The sequence below is a fragment of the Sus scrofa genome, chromosome 13 (genome assembly GCF_054392235.1).
Source record: "Sus scrofa isolate SSC_HxYL_T2T_F1_AM1 chromosome 13, Sscrofa_HxYL_maternal_Yorkshire_Landrace_v2.0, whole genome shotgun sequence".
In the NCBI taxonomy this organism is placed as follows: Eukaryota; Metazoa; Chordata; class Mammalia; order Artiodactyla; family Suidae; genus Sus; species Sus scrofa.
The window spans coordinates 84268282-84291708 of record NC_139395.1 but is presented as its reverse complement, the minus strand read 5'-3'; the positions used below and the strand labels follow the sequence as shown (position 1 = coordinate 84291708).

At 39.0% G+C, this 23427-nt stretch overlaps 1 protein-coding gene across 9 annotated transcripts in view; it reads left to right on the top strand.

Moving 5' to 3' along the window:
- Positions 1-23427, top strand: part of NR2C2 (nuclear receptor subfamily 2 group C member 2) — a 112877-nt gene that overhangs the window by 59800 nt on the left and 29650 nt on the right. For 8 of the 9 annotated variants that reach the window (XR_014823858.1, XR_014823857.1, XM_084989532.1 and 5 more), the window contains one exon: positions 8393-8503. The exons of the other annotated variant lie outside the window; for it this stretch is intronic. Coding sequence is in view for 5 of the 8 variants with exons in the window: in XM_005669805.4 (XP_005669862.1) it covers positions 8393-8503 (111 nt within the window). In the remaining 3 variants the exon portion in view is untranslated. The remainder of the gene's footprint in view (positions 1-8392; positions 8504-23427) is intronic. 9 annotated transcript variants of the gene reach the window in all.

Genomic DNA, 23427 nt, shown 5'->3' with positions numbered 1-23427 from the left:
GTATATATATATATATGTAGATAGTATATAGTATATAGGAACATAAGTTTCTCTATAATATTCTACCATTATGTCTCTTGATTGGAGAGTTTAATACATTTCAATTTAAAATATTTACTGATGAAGAGGGACTTCTGTCATTTTGGTCTTTGTTTTATATATGCCTTACAGCCTTTTCTGTCCTTCATTTCCTGCATTCCTGTCTTCTATGTTTAGTTGCTTTTTTGTTAGTGAAATGTTTAAATGTTAGTGAAAATGTTTCTCATTTTCTTTTGTGTATTTTCTGTAGCCACTTTAGTTTGAATTTATAGCAGCTTAACTTCAATTGCATTCAGAAACATTCCTTCATTATATTCTTTTCTATTGTGATTACAGGATATTGAATATAGTCCCCTGTGCTATTCAGTAGGACCTTGTTTTTTTATAGCTGAGTAGTATTTCATCGTGTATGTGCACATGCATGTGCATGGCATCTTTATCCTCTCATTTGTTGATGAGCATTTAGGTTGCTTCCATGTCCTATTGCTATTATAGATGTGCTGCTATGAACATTGGTCTGCGTGTATCTCTTCAAATTATTGTTTTGTCCAGATATATGCCCAGGAGTGGGGTTGCTTGATCATATGTTTACTCTATTTTAGTTCTTTTATTATTTTTTTTTTTAATTTTTTTAGGGCCACACCTGAGGCATATGAAAGTTCCCAGGCTAGGGATCTAATTGGAGCTGTAGCCACCAGCCTACACCATAGCCACAGCAACGCTGGATCTGAGCCACATCTGCGACCTACGCCACAGCTCACAGCAACGCCTGTTCCTTTAACCCACCAAGCAAGGCCAAGGATTGAACCTGCATCTTCATGGTCTTTTACATCCTTGGTCAGGTTTATTCCTAAGTATTTTATTTTACTGTATTTTTTGATGCAATTTTTAAAGGGATTTTTTTTTCCTTTCCCTTTCTGATATTCATTGTTAGTATAAAGAAATGCTACCAATTTCTATGTGTTAATCTTGTGTCCTTCAATCTTGCTGAATTTATCAGGTCTAGTAGTTTTTGTGTGTAGTCTTTAGGGTTTTGTATATAGAGTACCATATCATCTGCATATAATGACAATTTTACTGCTCTCTTCCAGTTTGGATATCAGTATTTCTTTCTCTAATCTGACTGCTGTGGCTAGGACTTCCAATACTATGTTGAATAGAAATCGTGTGTCCTTGTCTTGTTCCCAGTTTTAGCTGGACGGCTTTCAGCTTTTTACATGTGGGTGTTATGTTGGCTGTGGGTTTGTCATAAATAGCTTTTGTTATGTTCAGATATGTATATTCCCTTTATACTCACTTTAGTAAGAGCTTTTGTCATGCTTTGCATCTTTTGAGATGTTCATGTAATTTTTGTCTTTTGTCATTGTGGTATATTACATTGATTGACTTGCTTATGTTGAACCATCCTGGGATGAATACAGCTTGATCATCTGTATAATTTTTTAATGTGTTGTTGGATTTGGTTTGCTAATATTTTGTTGAGAATTTTTACCTCTATATTCATCAAATATATTGGCTTAAAATTTTCTTTTTTGGAAGTATCTTTTTCTGGTTTTGGTATCAGGATAATAGTGATGTCATAGAATGACTGGGTGTTTTCTTCAGCTTTTTTGCAAGAGTTTGCCGAGGATCCATGTAAGTTCTTCTTTGTATACTTGGTAGAATTCCCCAATGAAGCTCTCTGGTCCTGGATTTTAGTTTGCAGAGAGTTTTTTTTTTTTTTTTTTTTTTTAAGGGCCGCAACTCCGGCATACAGAAGATCCACAGCCACAGCAACAAAGGATCTGAGCCACAACTCCCAGCAATGCCAGATCCTTAAGCCACTGAGAGAGGCCAGGGATCAAACCCGTGTCCTTATGGTTACCACTGAGCCACAGTGGGAACTCTCTGTTTTTGTTTTTGTTTTTAATTCCAAATTCTATTTCACATCTAGTGATTGGTCTGTTCAAGTTATCCATTTCTTCTTCATTCAGTGTTGGTGGACTCTATGTTTCTAGAAAGGTGTCACTTTCTTCCTGGTCAAATTTGTATTTCCATGGTATTGGTTATTATTTCTCTTCTTTAATTTCTTATCTTGCTTATTTGGGTCCTCTATCTTTTTTTTTTTTTTTTTTTTTTTTTTGGCAAGCCTGGACAGAGGCTTCTTGATTTTGTATACCCTTTCAAAGGACCAGCTCTTGGTTTTAACTGATTTTTTTTTTTAATCTCTATTTTATTTATTTCTTCTCTGGTCTTTATTATTGCCTTACTTCTGCTGACTTTAGGTTTAACCCAACAGCTTGTTAGTCTGCTGACTTTAGTTCTTTTTCTAATTCTTTCAGTTGGTAAGTTAGGTTGCTTCATAGAGATTTTTCTTTTTTTGAATAAGGCCTTTATTGCTGTGAACTGCTTTTGTTGCATCCCATAGATTTTGTATAGTTGTGTTTTCATTGTTATTTGTCTCCAGGTATTTTTTTATTTCTTCTTTGATTTCATCATTGACCTCTTGGGTTTTTTAGCATGTTGTTTAGTCTCCATGTAATCTTTTTTTTTTCTTTCTCTTTTTTGGTTGATTTATTGTTTTCATGCCATCGTGGTCAGAAAAGATGCTTGAAATAATTTCTATCCTCTTAAATTTGTTGAGGCTTGCTTTTTATCTAGTATGTGGTCTATCCTAGAGAAATTCCATGTGGTCTTGGAAAGAATGTGTAATGCATGTTTTTGATTTGTGGTTACCCTATTTTTCAAGTATGTTAACCCATTACTGTGTCTACTTGCTTTAGACTGGTAGTCATTATAGACTCAAACACATTCTAAAAAAATAATCTACCTTTTTGTACTTCCCTCTCCCACATTTTATGATTTTGATGCCCTCTTTTACATCTTCATGATGATCCTTTTGCTGTTCATTGTAGTTATCATTGCTTTCACACATACACGCACAAATTATTTTTTATTTTTTAATTTGTGTAATGTGTTTTTCTATTTAGAGAAGATCTTTCAAATGTCTTTCATTTTGGGATAGGTTTAGTGTTGTTATATTCTTTTAGGTTTTGCTTATCTGAGAAATTATCTTTCCTTTTATTCTGTCTTTTTTTTTTTGATATTTCCTTTTATTCTGAATGATAATCTTTCTGGTTAGAGTATTTAGGTTACAGTTTTCTCCTTCCTTTTCAGGATTTTGAATGTATCTTCCCACTCCCTTCTAGCCCACAGTGGTTTTTTTTTTTTAGAGAGAAATCGTAGCCTTACGGGGATTCCCTTGTAATTAACTCTTTGTTTTTCTCTGCCTTTAGAATACTCTCCTTCTTTTAACTTTTTCCTTTTGTATTTTAATCTCCCTTACTTTTTTTTAATATTTATTTCCCCAATACAATTTTTTTCCTACTGTACAGCATGGTGACCCAGTTACACATACATGTACACATTCTATTTTCTCACATTATCATGCTCCATCATAAGTGACTAAACATAATTCCCAGTGCTACACAGCAGGATCTCATTGCTAATCCATTCCAAAGGCAATAGTTTGTATCTATAAACCCCAAGCTCCCCAATCCACCCCACTCCCTCCCCCTCCCCCTTGGCAACCACAAGTCTATTCTCCAAGTCCATGATTTTCTTTTCTGTATTCTCCCTTTTTTTTTTTTTGGGGTCTTTTTGCCATTTCTTGGTCCGCTCCCATGGCATATGGCAATTCCCAGGCTAGGGGTTGAATCAGAGCTGTAGCCACCGGCCTACGCCAGAGCCACAGCAACACCAGATCCGAGCCGCGTCTGTGACCCACACCACAACTCATGGCAATGCCGGATCCTTAACCCACTGAGCAAGGCCAGGGATCATACCCGCAACCTCATGGTTCCTAGTCGGATTCGCTAACTACTGAGCCATGATGGGAACTCCATGTATTCTCCCTTACTTTTAAAGGACAATTTTGCCATTTCTTTGAGCACTTTAATTATATTAGCCTTTTGGCCTCCAAAGTTTCTAATGAGAAATCTGCATATGATCTAATTGAGGGTCCTTTGTATATGATAATTTGCTTTTCTCTTAGTGGTTACAAGATTTTCTCTTTGTCCTTGTCTTTTTTTTTTTTCTTTTTTTTTTTTTGGTCTTTTGTCTTTTTTAGGTCCGCACTTGCAGCATATGTAGGTTCCCAGGCCAGGGGTCCAATCGGAGCTGCAGCTGCCAGCCTACACCACAGCCACAGCAACACCGGATCCTTAACTCACTAAGCAAGGCCAAAGATTGAACTCACAACCTCATAGTTCCTAGTTGGATTCATTTCTGCTGCGCCACGACAGGAAGTCCCTCCTTGTCTTTTGAAAGTTTGATCATATATGTATTGAGTTTCTCTTACTTGGAGTTTGGTGACTTCTTAGATGTTTATGTTCATGTATTTGATCAAATTTGAAAAGTTTTCAGCCATTATTTTTTCCAGTATTCTCTGCCCACCCACCCCTGTCTCTTCCCCCAGACCCCACAATGGTCTGCTTGTTGGTGTCCTGCAGACCCCTCATACCCTGGTCACTTTTTTCCATCTAATTTCTTTCTCTTCCTCAGACTAATTCCCATCAAGTTTACTGATTCTTCTGCTTGTTTATATTTTCCTTTGGTCAAGTTCCATTGCGGCTCAGTGGGTTAACAACCTGACGCAGTCTCTGTGAAGCTGCAAGATCGATCCCTGGCCTCACTCAGTGGGTTAAGGATCCAGTATTGCTGCTAGCTGCAGCATAGGTTGCAAATGCAGTCTGGATCCAGTTTTGCTGTGGCTGTGGCATAGGCCTGCCCAGGAACTTCCTTATGTTGCAGGTACAGCCATTTTGAAAAAAAAAATTTTTTTTTCCTTTGAATCCGTCTAATGAATTTTTCATTTCAGTTATTGTATTTTCTTCTTCAAGTTTTTGTTTGTTTGTTTCTTTTAGTTTTTTTCTCTATTGGCATTTCTATTTTGTTCATTATTATTTTCTGTCATTCCCACATCTTGTCCTTTAGTTCTTTGAGTATCTTTTAAACAGTTGTTTTAAGGTAGCTTTGACATGAGAGCTTTTTCAGGGATGATTTCAGGGGGGCAGGTTTTTTGTTTTTTTCCTTTGAGTGGGACCATACTTTCTTATTCCTTTGTATGCTTTGTGATTTTATTGTTGAAAACTGGACTTTTGAATCTAACAATGTGGTAACTGGAAATCAGATTCTCTTCCTTTCTAGTTATTTGCTGGGGGTTTTTGTTACTGTGTTGATGGTGGCATTAAAAGCTGTTTCTGTGCCAAGGAGCTTCGTGACATGTAAACTTAAGGTCGTCTAGAGTCATTTTTAAACATTTGTCTTTCCCTGAAGCATGTATAGTCACTTTCTAATTTTCCCTATATATGCAGTTGTTTTTATATTTCCTTGTTTTTTATGTCTGGTTCTCAGAAGAGGGAAAAGAAATAGGGAGAAGGGAGAAATGATCCGGTCCTTTAAGTCCCTTGGAAATCAGTTCAGCCAGAGATGGAGGAACTTGTAACAGTAGGGGGAAGTACGATAACCATGGATGCTACTCTTTGTCCGCACATCTGGGATCAGAGGAAGCAGTCAGCAATTGAACTACAGATCCTCAGTATTTAGAGGACAAGGGCCCTTTTTGCCCACCCTTACTCCCACAAGCTATGTGTAAGATGCTTCTGGAACATGTCCATAGCTGCCTGCTTTAGGGTAAAGGTTGGGGGGTGGGTAGCTGCTACTCTATTAGGAGCTGAAGTTGACGAAAATTAAGTGTGATTTATTGTCCATGGCTTCCCCTAGAAATTGCAAGCCTCCAATAGTCTCCAGAGTTCCAAAATAATTGTATCAGACAGATTCCACCAGTGCAATTGTGATTTAGGTAGGGAGATATTCCTGGTGCTTCTTCCCAGAATTCTCTCAAGTTGATTATTTTCCATAAAGCATGAGGTAGGGGTCCAGTGTCATTATTTTATGTTACCACCACTTGTTGAACGTGTTATTCTCTCCTCATTGAATTGTCATGGCAGTTTTGTTGAAAATCACCTAACCGTATATGTGAGGGGTTATTTCTGGGCTCCTTGTTCTGTTTTATTGGTCTGTGTGTCTGTTTTTGTGCTATTGCCACACTCTTTCGATTATTGTATCTTTTTTTTTTTTTTTTTTTTTTTGCTTCTTTTTAGGGCCGAACCCATGGTATATGGACGTTCCCAGGCTAGGGGTTGAATTGGAGCTATAGCTGCCAGCCACAGCAATGCAGGATCTGAGCCATGTCTGCAACCTACACCACAGGTCATGGCAATACTGGATCCCCAGCCTACTGAGCAAGGCCAGGGATTGAACCTGCATCTCATGGATACTAGTCAGATTCGTTTCCACTGTGCCACAGCAGGAACTCCTGATTACCCTTTTTTTCTTTTCTTTTTTTTTTTTTGCATTTTAGGGCCACACCCGCTGCTTGTGGAGGTTTCCAGGCTAGGGGTCGAATCTACTGCAGCTAATGGCCTATGCCACAGCCCCAGCAACACAGGATCTGAGCCATGTCTGCAACATACCACAGCTCACAATAATGCCAGATCTTTAACCCACTAAGCAAAGCCAGGGATTGAACCCACATCTTCATGGATCCTAGTTGGGTTCATTAACCGCTGAGCCATGAAGGGAGCTCCTTACTCTATCTTTATAATAATTTTGAAACCAGGAAGTGCGAGTTCTCCAACTTTGTTCTTTTTCAAGATTGTCTTGACTCTTCTGGGTCCCTTGCATTTCCATGAATTTTAGGATGAGCTAGTAAATTTATGAAAAATAGGCAGTTGGGATTTTGATAACAACTTTATTGAATCTGTTGATCAATTTGGGTAGAATTGACATTTTAACAATATTAAATCTTCTGATTCATGAATACTCATAGAATAAAGATTTATTTAGGTCTTACAATGTACAGTTTTCAGTGTACAAATACTACACTTCTTTCGTTAAATTTATTCTTAGGTAGTTTCTTGTATTTGATGCTATGGTCAGTGGGGTCATTTCCTTAATTTTATTTTCTGATTGCTCTTTGCTAACATATAGAAAGAAGACTGGTTTTTATATGTTGATCTTGCCTTCTGCAACCTTGTAGCTCATTTACTAGCGCTAATGGTTTTTCTCTGGATTCTTTAGGATTTTCTTTGTACAAGATTGTATCATCTGCAAATAGTTTTCCTTCTTCCTTTCCAAATCTAACTGCTTTGTTTTCTTTTTCTTTCCTAATTTCCCTGCCTAGAACTTCCAGTATGATGAGAGGTAGACAAGGTGAAAGCACTCTTCTTTCTCTTGTTTCTGATCTTAGGGAGAAAGTTAAAGTCTTCCATCATTAAGTATTATATTAGCTGTATGTTATAGATACTCTTTATCTGTTCTTAGTTTGTTGTGTTTTTATCATGAAAGAGTGTTGAATTTTGTCAGATGCTTCCTATGTTGATTGAGATGATCGTATGGCTTTTGTCCTCTGTTCTTTTAATATGTTCTTTTAATATGATGTTAATTTAATATGGTGTTTGATTCATATGTTGAAACAACCTTGTCTTCCCGGGACAAATCCCACTTAATCATAGTGTATAACTCTTTATATACTTCTGGATTGATTTTTCTGGTGTTCTGTTGAGAGTTGTTTCATCTACATTCATAAGGAATATTGGCCTGTAGTTTTTTTTGTGATGTCTCTCTGGTTTTGGTATCAGATAATACTGACCTCATAGAATGAACTGAAAAATGTTGCTTCCTTTCCTCTTTTTTTGGAAGTTTGAAAAGCTTTGGTTTATGATATACTTTTATCCCAGGAAGAATGATATCTTCTCACTTCAGGTGCTCAGGTGACCATTCATAACCTTGAACCTTGACGTTGGTGGGTATTGACCTTGTGTCACTGATGAACCTTTTCCAGTTTCATCCCAGTGGGGATGGGAGGTTGCTAGACTCTTTTATAAGTACTAGTCCCAATAGTTTCCATTGTAATTCTGGTTCTGTTTGCCATCCTTTACAGCATTATGAAAGACTTTCTTCTGGAAACTGTCATTTTAAAGGAATACTTTACAGCTGGCTTTGGAGATAGTGAAAAAGTTCAAAGATTGTCTCTAAAAAGTTACTGTAGCTTTTTATTTTATTGATGTTGTGCAGAGCAGAGCAGACCTAAAAATGCCTTTCATTTTTCCTTGCATTTTCTATGTTAGAAACAGCTATTTTGCTGTTTCTTAGGATCATCCTCTGGCAGTATCTCATTGATTCCTTTGTCATCCCAAACCACACAAATTCATCACTCAAAGCCACAGTGAAAGCAAGAGACACATTCCTCAGGCCATTACTGAACATCTTTCTGAGCTCCCTTGTGATCCAGGCCACTTCTCGCCCACAGGTACCACGTACACAGACTTCTCGGCCGGAATCTCCAGGGATGACCAGCCCCTCCCCGCGCATCCAGATAATCTCCACAGACTCTGCGGTAGCCTCACCTCAGCGCATTCAGGTACCTGCACTAGTCCCACTTGGTTTCAGCCACTGCCCAAGGGCAGCCCTGCCTCACCTATATACTCTCCAAAACCAAACCCGCCTAAGGGTTTCACTAAGGAGCTCTGCTTCTTGGGCATCGAGTACATATCACCTTGGTTATTCTTTAAAACATAAAAGAAGAGAACGCTGACGTGTTCTGAGCTAACTTATTTACTTTTAATGTAAAAGTCTAAACTGTCACTTCAAACTATTGGAATGAAGTTACGTTCTTCCAAATAGAGAGGCAGTATGTCCTAGTAGTTAAGAGTATGGGCCCCCACTTGAAGTCAAATCCACGCCCCACTTTATAGCTTTTTTGTCCTTGGAAAATTAACTTTTCATTGCCTCACTTCTTTCATTTAGAAAATGTACATTGTAGTAGTACTTCTTTCATAAGGTTATTGTCAAGAATCAATGGATATTGCCTGTGAAGTGCTTGGAATTATGCTTGACACATAATACTGTTCAATATGTACTGATTATAGTAACTGCTATTTACTAGTATTACTGTTATTATTAACTAATTGATATTCACTTGTGGGAAGTTGAGTCTTCCCCAGGGCTTTGAACCTGCCTTTGGCCCATTGAACAAAGAGAAGGTATATGTATTGAAGTCGTGGTCAACAAGTAGGAAGAAGGGAAGATTATTGATGACACACATAGATTAAAGATTTATAAAGCCAAATGAAAAGGCCAAACCAGAAAAACATGAGGAGAAATGGACAGCAGAAAAAACACTATGTAACTATTTTAAGAGAATACCAGGTAGACAGGTATTTGAGTGAATAAGTAAAAGGATTGCTTTCATTTACAGTTTATTTCAAGCTCAGTATAAGTGAATAGTATGCTATAATAATTAAATTTCTATAGTGTTGCCCACTCTTAAAATGATTTTTATGGAGTATTTATTACCAGCTAAGCATAGAAAAGTTTTAATTAATAAAAGAAATGAGTTGTTAAAAATAACATTTCCATTATGTCTGTATTTCGTAATTGTTTATCATAAGTACAGAAGTTTGTATGCTTGTCATTTTTTAAACTTCAGACCAAATGGGAAACGCATATCCAAATGTTTGGAAATTCAGAAATAATGGGTCCAATATTAATGAGGTTTTACTATTCCTCAGAATTAGAAACTTTGTCTAGTTAAATTATTTTTTCTCTTTTATTTTATTCTTATTTCTTGATTATGACTTGGAAGTGGATCAGGATCCTAACACCTCCATAGCTCTCCCAACTCTGGGAAAGGAACTAACTTTGTACATTTAACCATGGCTGTTAGATCATGGTTTCAAAGCCATCAGAGAACAGATGAGAACCTGATACCGAGCCGCTGTCCTGACTAGAATGCAGTAAGACTGATTGAGCAGAAGGCTTGTAGAATAGAATAGATCTTTGATGTGGAGCTTTTAGTTTCTCTAGGAATGGTAACACTTTTATATATAGTAAATATTGTGTAAAATATTTTCATTGTGAACTGTCAGTAAAGTTGGTGCACCTGAACTGACTGTATTTTAAGGTTTGGGTTTTTGTTTTTTGTTTTTTTAAAGGAAATTATGATTATAGGATGGTTTCTGGGTTCTTGATGATGGTGCTGATGGCTTCAGAGAAGTTTTCATTTCTAGCCGTGGCTTCAGTGATGGATCTCTAATTCACTAATGCCTGGGAAGAGAATACATTTGCTGATGTTTTAATGAATAACAGTGCTTTAAACCCAAATAGTGGCTTCTGTGATAAGGTTGTGAGGGGAAAATTATTCATTAGTGGTGACAGGCTGTGCAACATGTAGGAGCTTTTGACTCTGAATGGAATAGTCTTTAGGGTGAAATCTTGTTTCCACTCAGCTGTGTGACCCTGGGAAAGTTTCCATAACATCTATAACTATAAAGTGACAACAGTAATAGTATCTATTTTATAGGCTTATAAAAGGATTAAGAGATAATAATGCCTGTGAACCTATTGAAAGTAGATATCAATAAATGTTAAAATCTGTGTTATAATTTTAAATTTATTTTTATTTATTATATACTTTTTTCTTTTTATGGCTGCACCTGCAGCATGTGAAGTTCCCAGGCTAGGGGTTGTATTGGAGCTGTAGCTGCTGACCTTTGCTGCAGCTTGTGGCAATGCTGGATCCTTAACCCACTGAGCAAGACCAGAGATTGAACCTGTATCCTCACAGACACTATGTTGGGTTCTTAACCCACTAAGCCACAACGGGAACTCCTATGTTATAATTTCTTAATGTGTTATTTTCATATAAACTCAAACTTAGAAAAAACAATATATGGGAATCCTCTGTACCCTTTATAGAGATTCACTACTTGTTTGCTGTAGCATTCTGAATGTTTGTTATGTTTATTTTTTCTGAATCATTTGAGAATAGTGTGGAGACATCACGCCTCTGCCCTGGATACTTCAGTATATATTTTCTAAGAAAAATGATGTTCCCTTACATAATCACAGTACAGTTATCAAAATGAGGAAATTTAATATTGAAGATGCCATTATCAAAATCTGTAGTCCATATTCTAAAATATAGTTTTCCCAAGTGTGTCTTTTATAGCTATTTTCTCACATTCCAGAATGTATTTTTATTGTTTTTAATAATGATAGCAAATTTTAAGTTGCTGGGCAACACAAGACCAACATATCTAGTTATGCAAACCAACAGAGAGCTGATCTGATATATAGACTTGTGTCCATCAGCATTATGTCATCCTAATCAATACAGAAGGGCTTTGTGGCCATATGGGAAGGATGGCAGTTCTCAGAGTGGGGGAGGTGGCCTTGTGACTGGGGTTGAGAGCTGCTGTTTTTTTAGGTACAGAGGTCTGGGGCAGAAACTGTGAGGAGATGGAAGAGATGAAAGGAGTCATAATTAGCCATCCAATCACAAAGTCCAGCTTCTCAGTAAATTTCATGGGTTTTTATCATATGCATTCTTTCTAGGCTGGTAGTTTTCAAACAGTGTTCTTTATTGCTACCTACACTGTACAGACATTATGTTCAAATTTCATTTTTTAATCCAGCTTTCAAAGCAGTTGAGATAGATTAAAAGAAAACACACTTGAACATGTCATATACCAAATTTGACATGCTGGCGGTCACTGGTGTTACATTGCCACGTGCATTCTGTTTGGGGCAGATCTTGACTTGAAGCTTCTTTTGCTACCTCTGTGGATTTTTTAAGGTTTCCCTGAGATGCTCCTTCATAGTCCCCATTTCACGTTCAAAAGAGCATAATTGTATTCATTGTTTGACTGAAGGAAATGTTTACATTTGAGCTTGAAAATATGTGTATATGATAAAATGCTTTTTTAAATCTACTTTATATTTTGAGATTTCACATGTTACTAGTAAAGACTTCTGCTGTTTATATGTTTTTTAAAAGTTTGACATCTTTATTACAGTCCCTGGGGGGTGCATCTTGGGCTCTTGTAGCACCCACTTCCCTACTTCTGTCTTCTCCAGCTCTTTATTCCTGCACATCCTCCTCTGAGCTGCCAGTACCTGTTCTCTGTCCTTAATCCATCCACAAACATCTGGTGTTTCCTTTCTCACTCTGATATTCCTAGAAGTTGTTTGTACGTGTTGAATGGGTAATAGGTGCACACCGTAACAAAGTCACACGAGACAGAGTAAAAGACAAGTCCCCCTCCCTCCTCTTTGCCATCACCCATGCCTCTCCCAAGAGTAACCACTGTTACCATACTGCTTATTTATTCTTCAGAGATAGGCTCTGCATCTGCACCTGCAAGCACACATGGAAACAGTTCTGCGTATTTTTACATACCTGTCTGCATTCTGCCCACGCTGTTCTGCACTTACTCTTGTTTGGGATGGTTCCCAGTGGTACAGAAAGAGCTGCCTCTTTCTCTTGAGTGGCAGTTTGACATCCCATTTTGTAAATGCTGCCATAAATAACCTTTTGCCTGCTTAATTTTGACACGTGAGTATTTCTTTAGACTCATTTGCTCAAAGTAGTATTGCTGAGAAAAAAAAGGTGTGATGTGTGTAATTTTGACAGTAGTTGCCACACTGCCTTCTAAAGGGGTTCTGCCAGTTTATACACCCACTAGCCTGGTGTGAGAGTGACCCTTTCCCCACACACTCAGCTATATATTTATTTTTACTATATTAAAAAATACATGCACACACACACTTTTAATCTTTTTTCCATTTGCTAAGTGAAGTGATACCTCATTACGTATATTTTACATTTCTTTTTGTTGTTGTTTTTGCTTTTTAGGGCCAAACCCATGGCATATGGAAGTTCCCAGGCTAGGGGTCGAATCAGAGCTATAGCTGCTGGCCTACACCACAGCCACAGCAACACAGGATTGGAGCCATGTCTGTGACCCACACCACAGTTTACGGCAGTGCTGCATCCTCAACCCACTGAGCGAGGCCAGGGATCAAACCCACATCCTTATGGATACTAGTCAGATTTTTTTCTGCTGTGCCACAGCAGGAACTCCGTAATTTGCATTTCTGTTCATATATAATTATATATAACAAAAATATTCTGGGTTTTTTTTGTTTGTTTGTTTTTTATTCCTTGGTGGATCATCAGGTTAAGGATTCAGGGTTGTCCCTACTGTGGCTCAGGTCACTACTCCGGTGTAAGTTCAGTCCCTAGCCCAGGAACTTATGCATGCCACAGACGTGGTCAAAAATTACAGATAAAACTAAAAAAAAAAAAAAAAACAAAACAAAACCCAAAAACGAATTTAAAAAATTTTTAAAAATCAAATAAACAGGAGTTCCCGTCGTGGCGCAGTGGTTAACGAATCCGACTAGGAACCATGAGGTTGCGGGTTCGGTCCCTGCCCTTGCTCAGTGGGTTAACGATCTGGCGTTGCCATGAGCTGTGGTGTAGGTTGCAGACGCGGCTCGGATCCTGCGTTGCTGAGGCTCTGGCGTAGGCTGGCGGCTACAGCTCCGATTCAACCCCTGGCCTGGGAACCTCCATATGCCGCGGGAGTGGCCCAAGAAATAGCAGCAACAACAACAAAAGACAAAAAAAAAAAAAAAAAAATTGCAAAAAAAAAAAATTGCAAAAAAAAAAAAAAATCAAATAAACAAAATTATAAGAAAGTACTCTTTTCTCCATCCTTTCCTGTACCGCTACCTCATTTACTTTTCAACCAGTGGGAACTCCTGCATTTTCTAGTTTTGACTGAGCAACTTATATGATCCTTTTTATCTCTTTTCTTAGTGTATCAAATATACTTCTTTACAAATGTTTTTAGTTGTTGCCCTAGAGTTTACAGTATACATTTTATCTCTCTCTCTTTTTTTTTTTTTTTTGTCTTTTTAGGGCCGCTCCAGCGGCATATGGAGGTTCCCAAGCTAGGGGTCTAATCGGAGCTATAGCTGCCGGCCTACGACACAGCCACAGCAACACCAGATCCTTAACCCACTGAGTGAGGCCAATGATCGAACCCACGTCCTCATGGATGCTAGTCGGGTTCGTTAACCACTGAGCCACGTACGGTATACATTTTAATCTAGATCCATCCTCAGCTGATGGTACTCTGTTTCACATATAATGGGAACCTTAGCACAGAGTGTCCCCAGTCGCTCTCTCCCATCCCTTGTGATATTGCTGTGATTTTGCTTATCCACATACATTGCTGTAATTACCAAGTACCTTGTTACTGTTATTACTTAGTTTTAACTGTTAAATAAGATTTAATTTCACCTTTGCTTATTCCTTCTTTGGTATTCTTCCATTCTTTATGTAGATTCAAGTTTCTGACTTGTATCATTTACCATCTACCTAAAGAAAACCTTGTACACATTTTACAGGGCATGTCTGCTAGTGATGAATTTCCTAAGTATTTGTCTGAGAAAATCTTTATTCCACCTTGACTTGTTTGTCATGTTTCTAAAAGTGATTTTTCTTGAAATGCATATGACATAAAATTAACCATTTAAAAGTGAACAGTTCAGGGAGTTCCCTGGTGGGCTAGTGGTTAGGATTCAGCATTTTTACTGCTGTGGCTCAGATTCCAGCCCTGGTCTGGAACTGAGATCCCACACCAAGCTACTGCAGTGGCCAAAAAAAAATTTTTACATAAAAAAGTGAACGGTTCTGTGGTATTTAATAAGTTCACAATGTTAGGCAACCACTAACTCTCTCTAGTTCCAAAATATTTCCGTCAGTCCAAAGTGAAACCCTTTACCATTGTGCAGTTTCTCCCTAGTTCCTACTTCCCCATAGCCCTTAGTAGCTATCTACATTCTGTCTCAGTTTCTCAGTTCTGTTTATTTCTTAAGAATGGAGTCATATATGACATGTGACCTTTTGTGTCAGGCTTCTTTTACTTAACATAATGTTTATTTATCCGTGTTATTGCATGCATCAGTATGCCATTCTTTTTCATGACTGTGTAATATTACGTTTATGTATATACCATAATTTGTTGATCCATTTCATCTACTGATGGACTCTCCTTCACTTTTGAAGGATACTTTTGTAAAATATAGAATTCAAGTTTGATGGTTTATTGAAACAACATTTGAAATATTTTGCTCTATCTTTTGTCTTGCATGGTTTCTAAAAAGAAATCAGCTCTAGGAGTTCCCATCTTGGCTCAGTGGTTAACAAATGCAACTAGGAACCATGAGGTTGTAGGTTCAATCCCTGGCCTTGCTCAGTGGGTTAAGGATCCGGCGTTGCCGTGAGCTATGGTGTAGGTTGCAGACATGGCTCGGATCCTGCATTGCTGTGGCTCTGGTATAGGCCGGCGGCTACAGCTCTGATTAGACCCCTAGCTTGGGAACCTCCATATGCCACGGGGGTGGCCCTAGAAATGGCAAAAAGCACCCCCCCCCAAATAAAAGAAAGGAATCAGCTCTAAATGTTAATTTTTTTTTCAGTATAGGTGAGGTGGCTTTCCCTCCCACTTCTAACAGAAAGGGGGAATGAGAAAGAAATCTCTTTATTTTCGCTTTCTTTCTTTTTTTCAGTTAATTCAGTGCCCTGACTGCATTGCGTTCAAAGTGAGGAGGTAGGGGAAGAATGGAGCACTTTTTTGGTGGGGGAGGTGCACACCCGTGGCATATGGAGGTTCCCAGGCTAGGGGTTGAATCAGAGCTGCAGCTGCCGGCCTATGCCACAACCACAGCAACGCAGGATCCAAGCCACGTCTGCGACCTACACCACAGCTCACAGAAATGCCGGGTTCTTAATCCATTGATCAAGGCCAGGTATCAAACCCACATCCTCATGGATACTGGTCAGGTGCATTTCCGCTGAGCCACGATGGGAACTCTTCCTTCGTTTTCAACAGAGAGTGTTAAGCTTCTTATCTTTGTATTTGGCCTTATAAATAAGATATACCTAGATGTATTGTTGTTGTTGTTTTGTTTTTGTCTTTTTAGGGCCGTACCCGTGGCATATGGAAGTTGGCCAGGCTGGAGGTCAAATCAGAGCTGCAGCGTGTGGCCTACACTGCAGCTCATGGCAGTGCCAGATCCTTAACCAACTTAGTGAGGCCAGGAATCGAACCCACATCTTCATGGGTACTACTCGGGTTCGTTACCACTGAGCCCACAATTGGAACTCCTAGATGTAATTTTTGAGTATTTGTTCCACTTGCTGTTTTCTGTGGTTTGGTATATGTCATTAATTTTGGAAAGTTCTCAGCCATTATTAGTTCACATATTTCGTCCTCATTCTCCTTCTGGTGTTCCAGTTATACATATGTTATCTCTTACAATTGTACCATAGTTCTTGGATATTCTGTTCTGGGTTTTGCTCTTTGTATTTGTTTTGTTTCCCAAAAAAGCAAATTTGTATTTGTACTTATGAATCCATCAAGGCATTCTTCATTTCTGTCACGTGTGTGTTTGTTTTTTTATGACTACACCCATGGCCTGTGGAAGTTCCCAAGCCGGGGATTGAATCTGAGCTGCAGCTGCTGACTTGTGCCACAGCTGTGGCAATGCTGGATCCTTTAACCCATTGCACTGGCCCAGGGATGGAACCCTCACCTCTGCAGTGACCTGAGCCACTGCAGTCAGATTCGTAATCCACTATGCCATGGCAGGAACTCCACATTTTTGATTTCTAGCACTTCCTCCTTCCTGAGAATTTCTGCCTCTGCTTACATTTCTCATTTGTTCCTGCCTGTTGTGTATTTTTTCCTTCAGAGGTCTTAAAATAATAATCATTGTTTATTTTAAATTCCTTATCTGACAGTTCTGAAACCACACAACTCAGATTGGGACTTGAATCCACAGGCTGGGACTCGGAACCCAGCCAAAACCCAGATTGGGATTTGAACCCCCTGTGTTTGTTTGTTTGTTTTTTGTACTTATTCATTTTTTTTAATTACTTAATGAATTTTATCACATTTATAGGTGTACAACAGTCATCACGACCAAATTTTACAGCATTTCCATCCCAAGAACCCCCTGTCTTTTAATTAAAACCACACACCTGGTCTCAGGATTTACTGAAATTCAGGTCTTTATGTCTCAATGCAGAAGGTATTCAGTGAGAGGCAGAGTGGTGGGTAAGAAGTAGATTTATTGAGAGAGAGAGAGAGAGTGTGGGCCGTCTCAGAAGGCGAGAGTCCTGGGAGATGCAAATTTTATAGACAGAATGTGGTCTATCTCAGAAGGCGAGATAGCAGCCCTGAAATACGGAATAGTGAGTTTTTATGGGCTGGGTAGTTTCGTAGGCCAGTGTGGGAGAGTATTATCCCACCTATTTCAGGGAAGGGTCAGGGATTTCCAGGAATTAGGCCACTGCCCACTTTTTGGCCTTTTATGGTTGGCCTTGGAAATGTCACAACACCCTGTGGGCATGTCGCTTAGATGCTAATGTATTACAGTGAGCGTATAATGAGAATCGGGGGTCCCCTGGAAGTGGAACCTTCCACCGTCTTGGGCCTAGAAAGTCCTAACCAATTTTTTTTGGATTCTGTTCTAATGGTTGTGTCATTCTTTAAATGGTTGTGCCCTGCCCACTTCCCTCCTCTTTCCCAACCTAGTCTGGTTCTGATGCTTCTTTTGTCTTTTCAGATTGTTCTTCTTATCTTTTGGAATGCCCTGTAATTTTTTTGTTAAAGGTCAGACAATATTGGATGCATTAGGTAAAAGGAATTGAGGTAAATAAGCCTCTGTTATGAGGATTTATGTTAATATGGCTAGTAGTTGAGCTGTTTAATATTTGCTATACCTGTGGGTGCCAGAGACTTCAGGTTCCTCTAATGTCTTTTTGTCTCTCCTCTTGACTTTGGATTTCCCTAGATATATTCCTGCTCAGAAGTCTGTGTCTTAAAGCTCAGCTGTAATCCACTGTTACTATATTGGAACCCTGTTGGTATGGTGGTAAAATGTGAAGGAGGGGAAACAGGCCATAATCTTAGGATGAGATCTTACTATTTTACTGTATCCTTGGGCTTTAACCTTCACAAGTGTTTCTCAATTTCCCCTGCCCCACTTAGATGAGAAAGGAAGGATAGAGATGCCTGGTTTAAAGAAACACCTTTTCTCTAGGTAGGATGAGACCCTCTTGAGGTCTTTTCTCCTGGGGAATAGACCTTTGTTGTATGAAAACTTGAGTTCATTTCACATGAAGTACTCTTCCCCTTCCCCTGCCAGAGCCTCCAGGGGATCTTCCTCATCTCTTCACCATGAGAACCAGTGGAGTTCCTGGAGACGCTCTGTGACTGTAACCCCCATGCTAGTCTATGCTAGGTCTCCAGTTTCATTGTAATTACCATTTGTATGGTACCAGCTTGGCATTTGATCCATGTACACAGATCTCAGACTTGGTGGATTCACTTTTCTCCAAACTTTGGTTTGCCTTGCAAGCTCAGTTCTCTGTTAAGCCCAAGCAAGTCATTGATTTTCAGTTTGTCTAGCTTGTTCTTATTTTAAGGATGGAAAAACGACTCCCAAGTTCTTTACATGTTGAAGTTGAGAATTGATGTATACTTAGAGCTCCAGGCTCATCTGTCTGGTAGCTTACTTGACATATTCCCTTGGGCATATCATACTTGGCAAACCAGAAACAGATTTCTGCATTCCTACCAACTCCTGTCCCTCTACCACTATTGCCAGGCTAGAAACCCGAGTCATCTCTGACTCCTCATTCTCCCCAGTGCTCACCTCCCTCCCCACCTGCACCTGCTGTCACTTGTCCCTCTTCTTTCTGGACTCATGACCACCACCCTCAACACTCACCTGGGCCACTCCAGTGGCATCCTAACGGTTCCTCAGCTTCCACTTGTTTTGTTCTATATTTTTTCCTTCCAGCATCCAGGAAGATCTCTTTAAAATGCAGAGCATTTCCCATCACTCCCTCGCTTAAACCTTAAATGTATTTAGAAAACACTGTTTTATGTTATTCAAGGTAAGAAGCTTTGACAAAAGTTTTATCCATATGAATGTATAGGTATTGATTAATACGGACAAACGAAGAAGATACTTGTTTGATCTTTGCCTGTGAGCAACACTATATACCTGTGAGTTAAACTTTATTTTTTTATTACTCAATGAATTTATTACATTTATAGTTGTACAACAATCATCACAATCCAATTTTATAGGATTTCCATCCCACGACCCCAGCGTATCCCCCCACCCCCGAAACTGTTTCCTTTGGAGACCATAAGTTTTTCAAAGTCTGTGAGTCAGTATCTGTTCTGCAAAGAAGTTCATTCTGTCCTTTTTTCAGATTCCACATGTCAGTGAAAGCATTTGATGTTGGTGTCTCATTGTATGGCTGATTTCACTTAGCATGATAATTTCTAGGTTCATTCATGTTACTAAAAATGCCAGTGTTTTGTTCCTTTTAATGGCTGAGTAATATTCCATTGTGTATATGTACCACTTCTTCTTGATCCACTCCTCTGTTGATGGACATTTAGGTTGTTTCCATGTCTTGGCTATTGCAAATAGTGCTGCAATGAACATTGGAGTACATGTGTCTTTTTGAGTCATGGTTTTCTCTGGGTAGATGCCCAGGAGTAGGATTGGTGGATCAAATGGTAGTTCTATGTTTAGTTTTCTGAGGCATCTCCATACTGCTTTCCACAGTGGTTGCACCAAGTTACATTCCCACCAACAGTGTACTAGGGTTCCTTTTTCTCCACACCCTCTCCAGCACTTATTGTTTGTAGACTTTTTGATGATGGCCATTCTGGCGGGTGTAAGGTGGTATCTCAGAGTGGTTTTGATTTGCTTTTCTCTAATAGTGAGTGATGCTGAACATCTTTTTATGTGTCTTTTTTTGGCCATCTGTATGTCTTCTTTGGAGCATTGTGTGTTTAGACCTTCTGCCCATTTTTTGATGGGGTGGTTTGTTTTTTTGGTATGGAGCTGCAGAAGGTGTTTATAAATTTTGGAGATCAATCCCTTGTCAGTTGAATCACTTGCAAATATGTTCTCCCATGCTGTGGGTTGCCTTTTCGTGTTGTTTGGGATTTCCTTTGCTGTGCAGAAACTTTTAAGTTTGATTAGGTCCCATTTGTTTATTTTTGTTTTTGTTGTCAATACTCTAAGAGGTAGATCTGAGAAGATGTTGCTGTGATTTATGTCAGAGAGTGTTTGGCCTGTTTTCCTCTAAGAGTTTGATGGTGTCTGGTCTTCTATCTAGGTCTTTAATCCATTTGGAGTTTATTTTTGTGCATGGTGTGAGGGAGTGTTCTAATTTCATTCTTTTCCATGTGGCTGTCCAGTTTTCCCAGCACTGCTATTGAACAAGCCGTCTTTTCTCCATTGTCTATTCTTGCTTCCTTTGCCATAGATTAGTTGGCTATACATGTGTGGGTTTAATTCTGGGCTTTCTATCCTGTTCCACTGATCTGTATTTCTGTCTTTGTGCCAGTACCATACAGTTTTGATGACTGTTGCTTTGTAGCATAGTCTGAAGTCCGGGAGCCTGATTCCTCCAGCTCCATTTTTCTTTTTCAGGATGTCTTTGGCTATTCTGTCTTTTGTGCTTCCAAACAAACTTTAAAATATTTTGTTTTGAGTTCTGTGAAAAATGTCCTTGGTAATTTGATAGGGATTGCATTGAATCTGTAGATTGCCTTAGGTAGTATAGTCATTTTGATAATCTTAACTCTTCCAATGCAAGAGCATGGTATATCTTTCCATCTATTTGTGTCATCTTTGATTTCTTTCATCAGTGTCTTGCAGTTTTCAGAATACAGGTCTTTTGTCTCTTTGGGTAGGTTTACTCCTAGATATTTTATTCTTTTGGATGCGATGGTAAACGGGATTGCTTCCCTAATTTCTCTTTCTGATCTTTCCTTGTTAGTATACAGAAATGCTGTCGATTTCTGTGAATGAATTTTGTATCCTGTGACTTTGCCAAATTCGTGGATGAGCTCTAACAGTTTTCTGGTAGAGTCTTTAGGATTCTCTAGGTATAGTATCATGTCATCTGCACATAGTGATAGTTTTACTTCTTCCTTTCCAATTTGGATTCCTTTTATCTCTTTTACTTCTCTGATTGCTATGACTAGGACTTCCAAAACTATGTTGAAGAGTAGTGGCGAGAACGGACATCCTTGTCTTGTTGCTGATCTCAGCAGGAATTCTTTCATCTTTTCACCATGGAGAATGATGTTCGCTGTGGGTTTGTCATATATGGCCTTTGTGATGTTGAGGTAGTTTCCCTCTATGCCCACTTTCTGAAGGGTTTTTATCAGAAATGGGTATTGGATTTTGTCAAAAGCTTTTTCTGCATCTATAGAGAGGATCATACGGTTTTTATTCTTCCATTTGTTAATGTGGTTTATCACACTGATGGATTTTCAGATATTGAAGAACCCTTGCATCCCTGGGATAAATCCCACTTGATCATGACGTACAATCCTTTTAATGTATTGTGGGATGCGGTTTGCTAGTATTTAGTTGAGGATTTTTGCATCTATCTTCATCAGTGAAATTGGCCTGTAGTTTTCTTTTTTGGTGGTGTCTTTCTCTGTCTGGTTTTGGCACCAGGGTGATTGTGGCCTCATAAAATGAATTTGGGAGTATCCCTTCCTCTGTAATTTTTTGAAATAGTTTCAGAAGGATAGGTATTAACTCTTCTCTAAAGGTTTGATAGAATTCGCCTGTGACGTCATCTGGTCCTGGACTTTTGTTTGTTGGAAGTTTTTAAATCACAGTTTCAATTTCATTTCTTGTGATTGTCGATTCATCTTTTCTATTTCATCTTGGTTTTGTCTTGGAAGATTGTATTTTTCTAAGAATTTGTCCATTTCTTCTAGGTTTCCCATTTTATTGGCGTATAGTTGCATACAGTAGTCTCTTAGGATCCTTTGTATTTCTGTGATGTCCATTGTTACTTCTCCTTTTTCATTTTTAATTTTATTGATTTGAGTCTTCTCTTTTTTTCTTGATAATCCATGAGTTAAACTTTTAGTAAAAAATTCAGAGTTCCCATTGTGGCTCAGGGGTTAACAAACCCGACTAGGATCTATGAGGATGTGGGTTCGATCCCTGGCCTCAGTTGGTTAAGGATGTGATGTTGCCGTGAGCCGTGGTACAGGTCACAGACGTGGCTCAGATCCCGCGTCGCTTTGGCCGTGGCATAGGATGGCAGCTGTAGCTCCTATTGGCCTCCTAGCCTGGGAATTTCATATGCTGTGAGTGCAGCCCTAAAAAGAAAAGAAATTGTTTCATTTATCTTTTTGTATAGGTCAAAAAAATTTTTAATAGATTTCTCTTACCTTTTAAGTTGTAACTCTAACATCTTTGCTCTTGTTCTTTGTTACACTCTAATATAAAATGACCTGTAATGTTATGACATTTTTTCTCCTCCACAGCTGCTCCTGCAGCATATGGAAGTTCCTGGGCCAAGGGTTGAATTGGAGCTACTGTTGAGGCCTACATTGCAATGCCGGATGCAACAATGCCAGATTCTTAACCCACTGAGCAAGGCCAGAGATTAAACCTTCATTCTCACAGAGACACTGTTGGGTCCTTAACCTGCAGTTCCACAATGGGAACTCCTATATTTTTATATAAAAATCTATATGTATGTATATGGGATGCACGTGTGTATGTGTATAAAATCAGATAGATATCAAAAAGTATTAAAAAATCAGGAGACCTGGTTCTGGAAGGGAACATCTTCTTGAGTGGTTCCCATTGTACTTAGAATGAAATCCATACTCCCAGCAGAGCCAGCCCACCTCTCTCTCTTGGTCCTTCGGTTGTACATCAGTTTTATGAATCTTGTCTTCTTAGGGCTTTCCGTACAACAGAGCATTTCCTGTGCTTAGCACACACTTTTCTCTAAACCTTTATCCAGCTGCTTTCTTCTCAGCCTTAAATCTTGTTTTACATGTCCCCTTATCACAGAGGTGTTCCCTGATCTCTCCTTTTTGGGTTAAGTAGTACCTCTGTTATTGTTACCCCAACATGATCTTTTCCCGCATGATACATATCATAAACTTAAATTATTTACTGGTTGGTCTGTTTACTTGGTTTTTTTGCTAGTTTTTTCCACTAAACTAACAGCTTCATGAAAGCAGGCATCACTTCCATAATTCCTGTGTTCTAGCCAAGTACCTGGCATGGAGCACATTCTTTGTGAGTATTTGAGGAATGAATGAAAGAGTGAGTGAGCCACAGTGGAAAGCCCTAATTTTCTCAGTGGGGGAGATGTGATGAGATGAAAGGGACAAGACAAGACTTCCCAAGAATGGAGAGAAGCATTTGAGAGCCGAGAGGGAAGAGGTACTCTCATCAAGGCTCTGTTATGTTCTGGGCAGTGTACCAAGGACATTCACACACATCATTGTACTTTCCTAGTCATCCTTTTTCATAGATACATAAGCACAGGCTCAGAAAGCTCCTATAATGGCTCCAAGCTGAAGCAACTGGGAAGCAATAGAGCAAGCGTCCCATTTGTGACTCTAG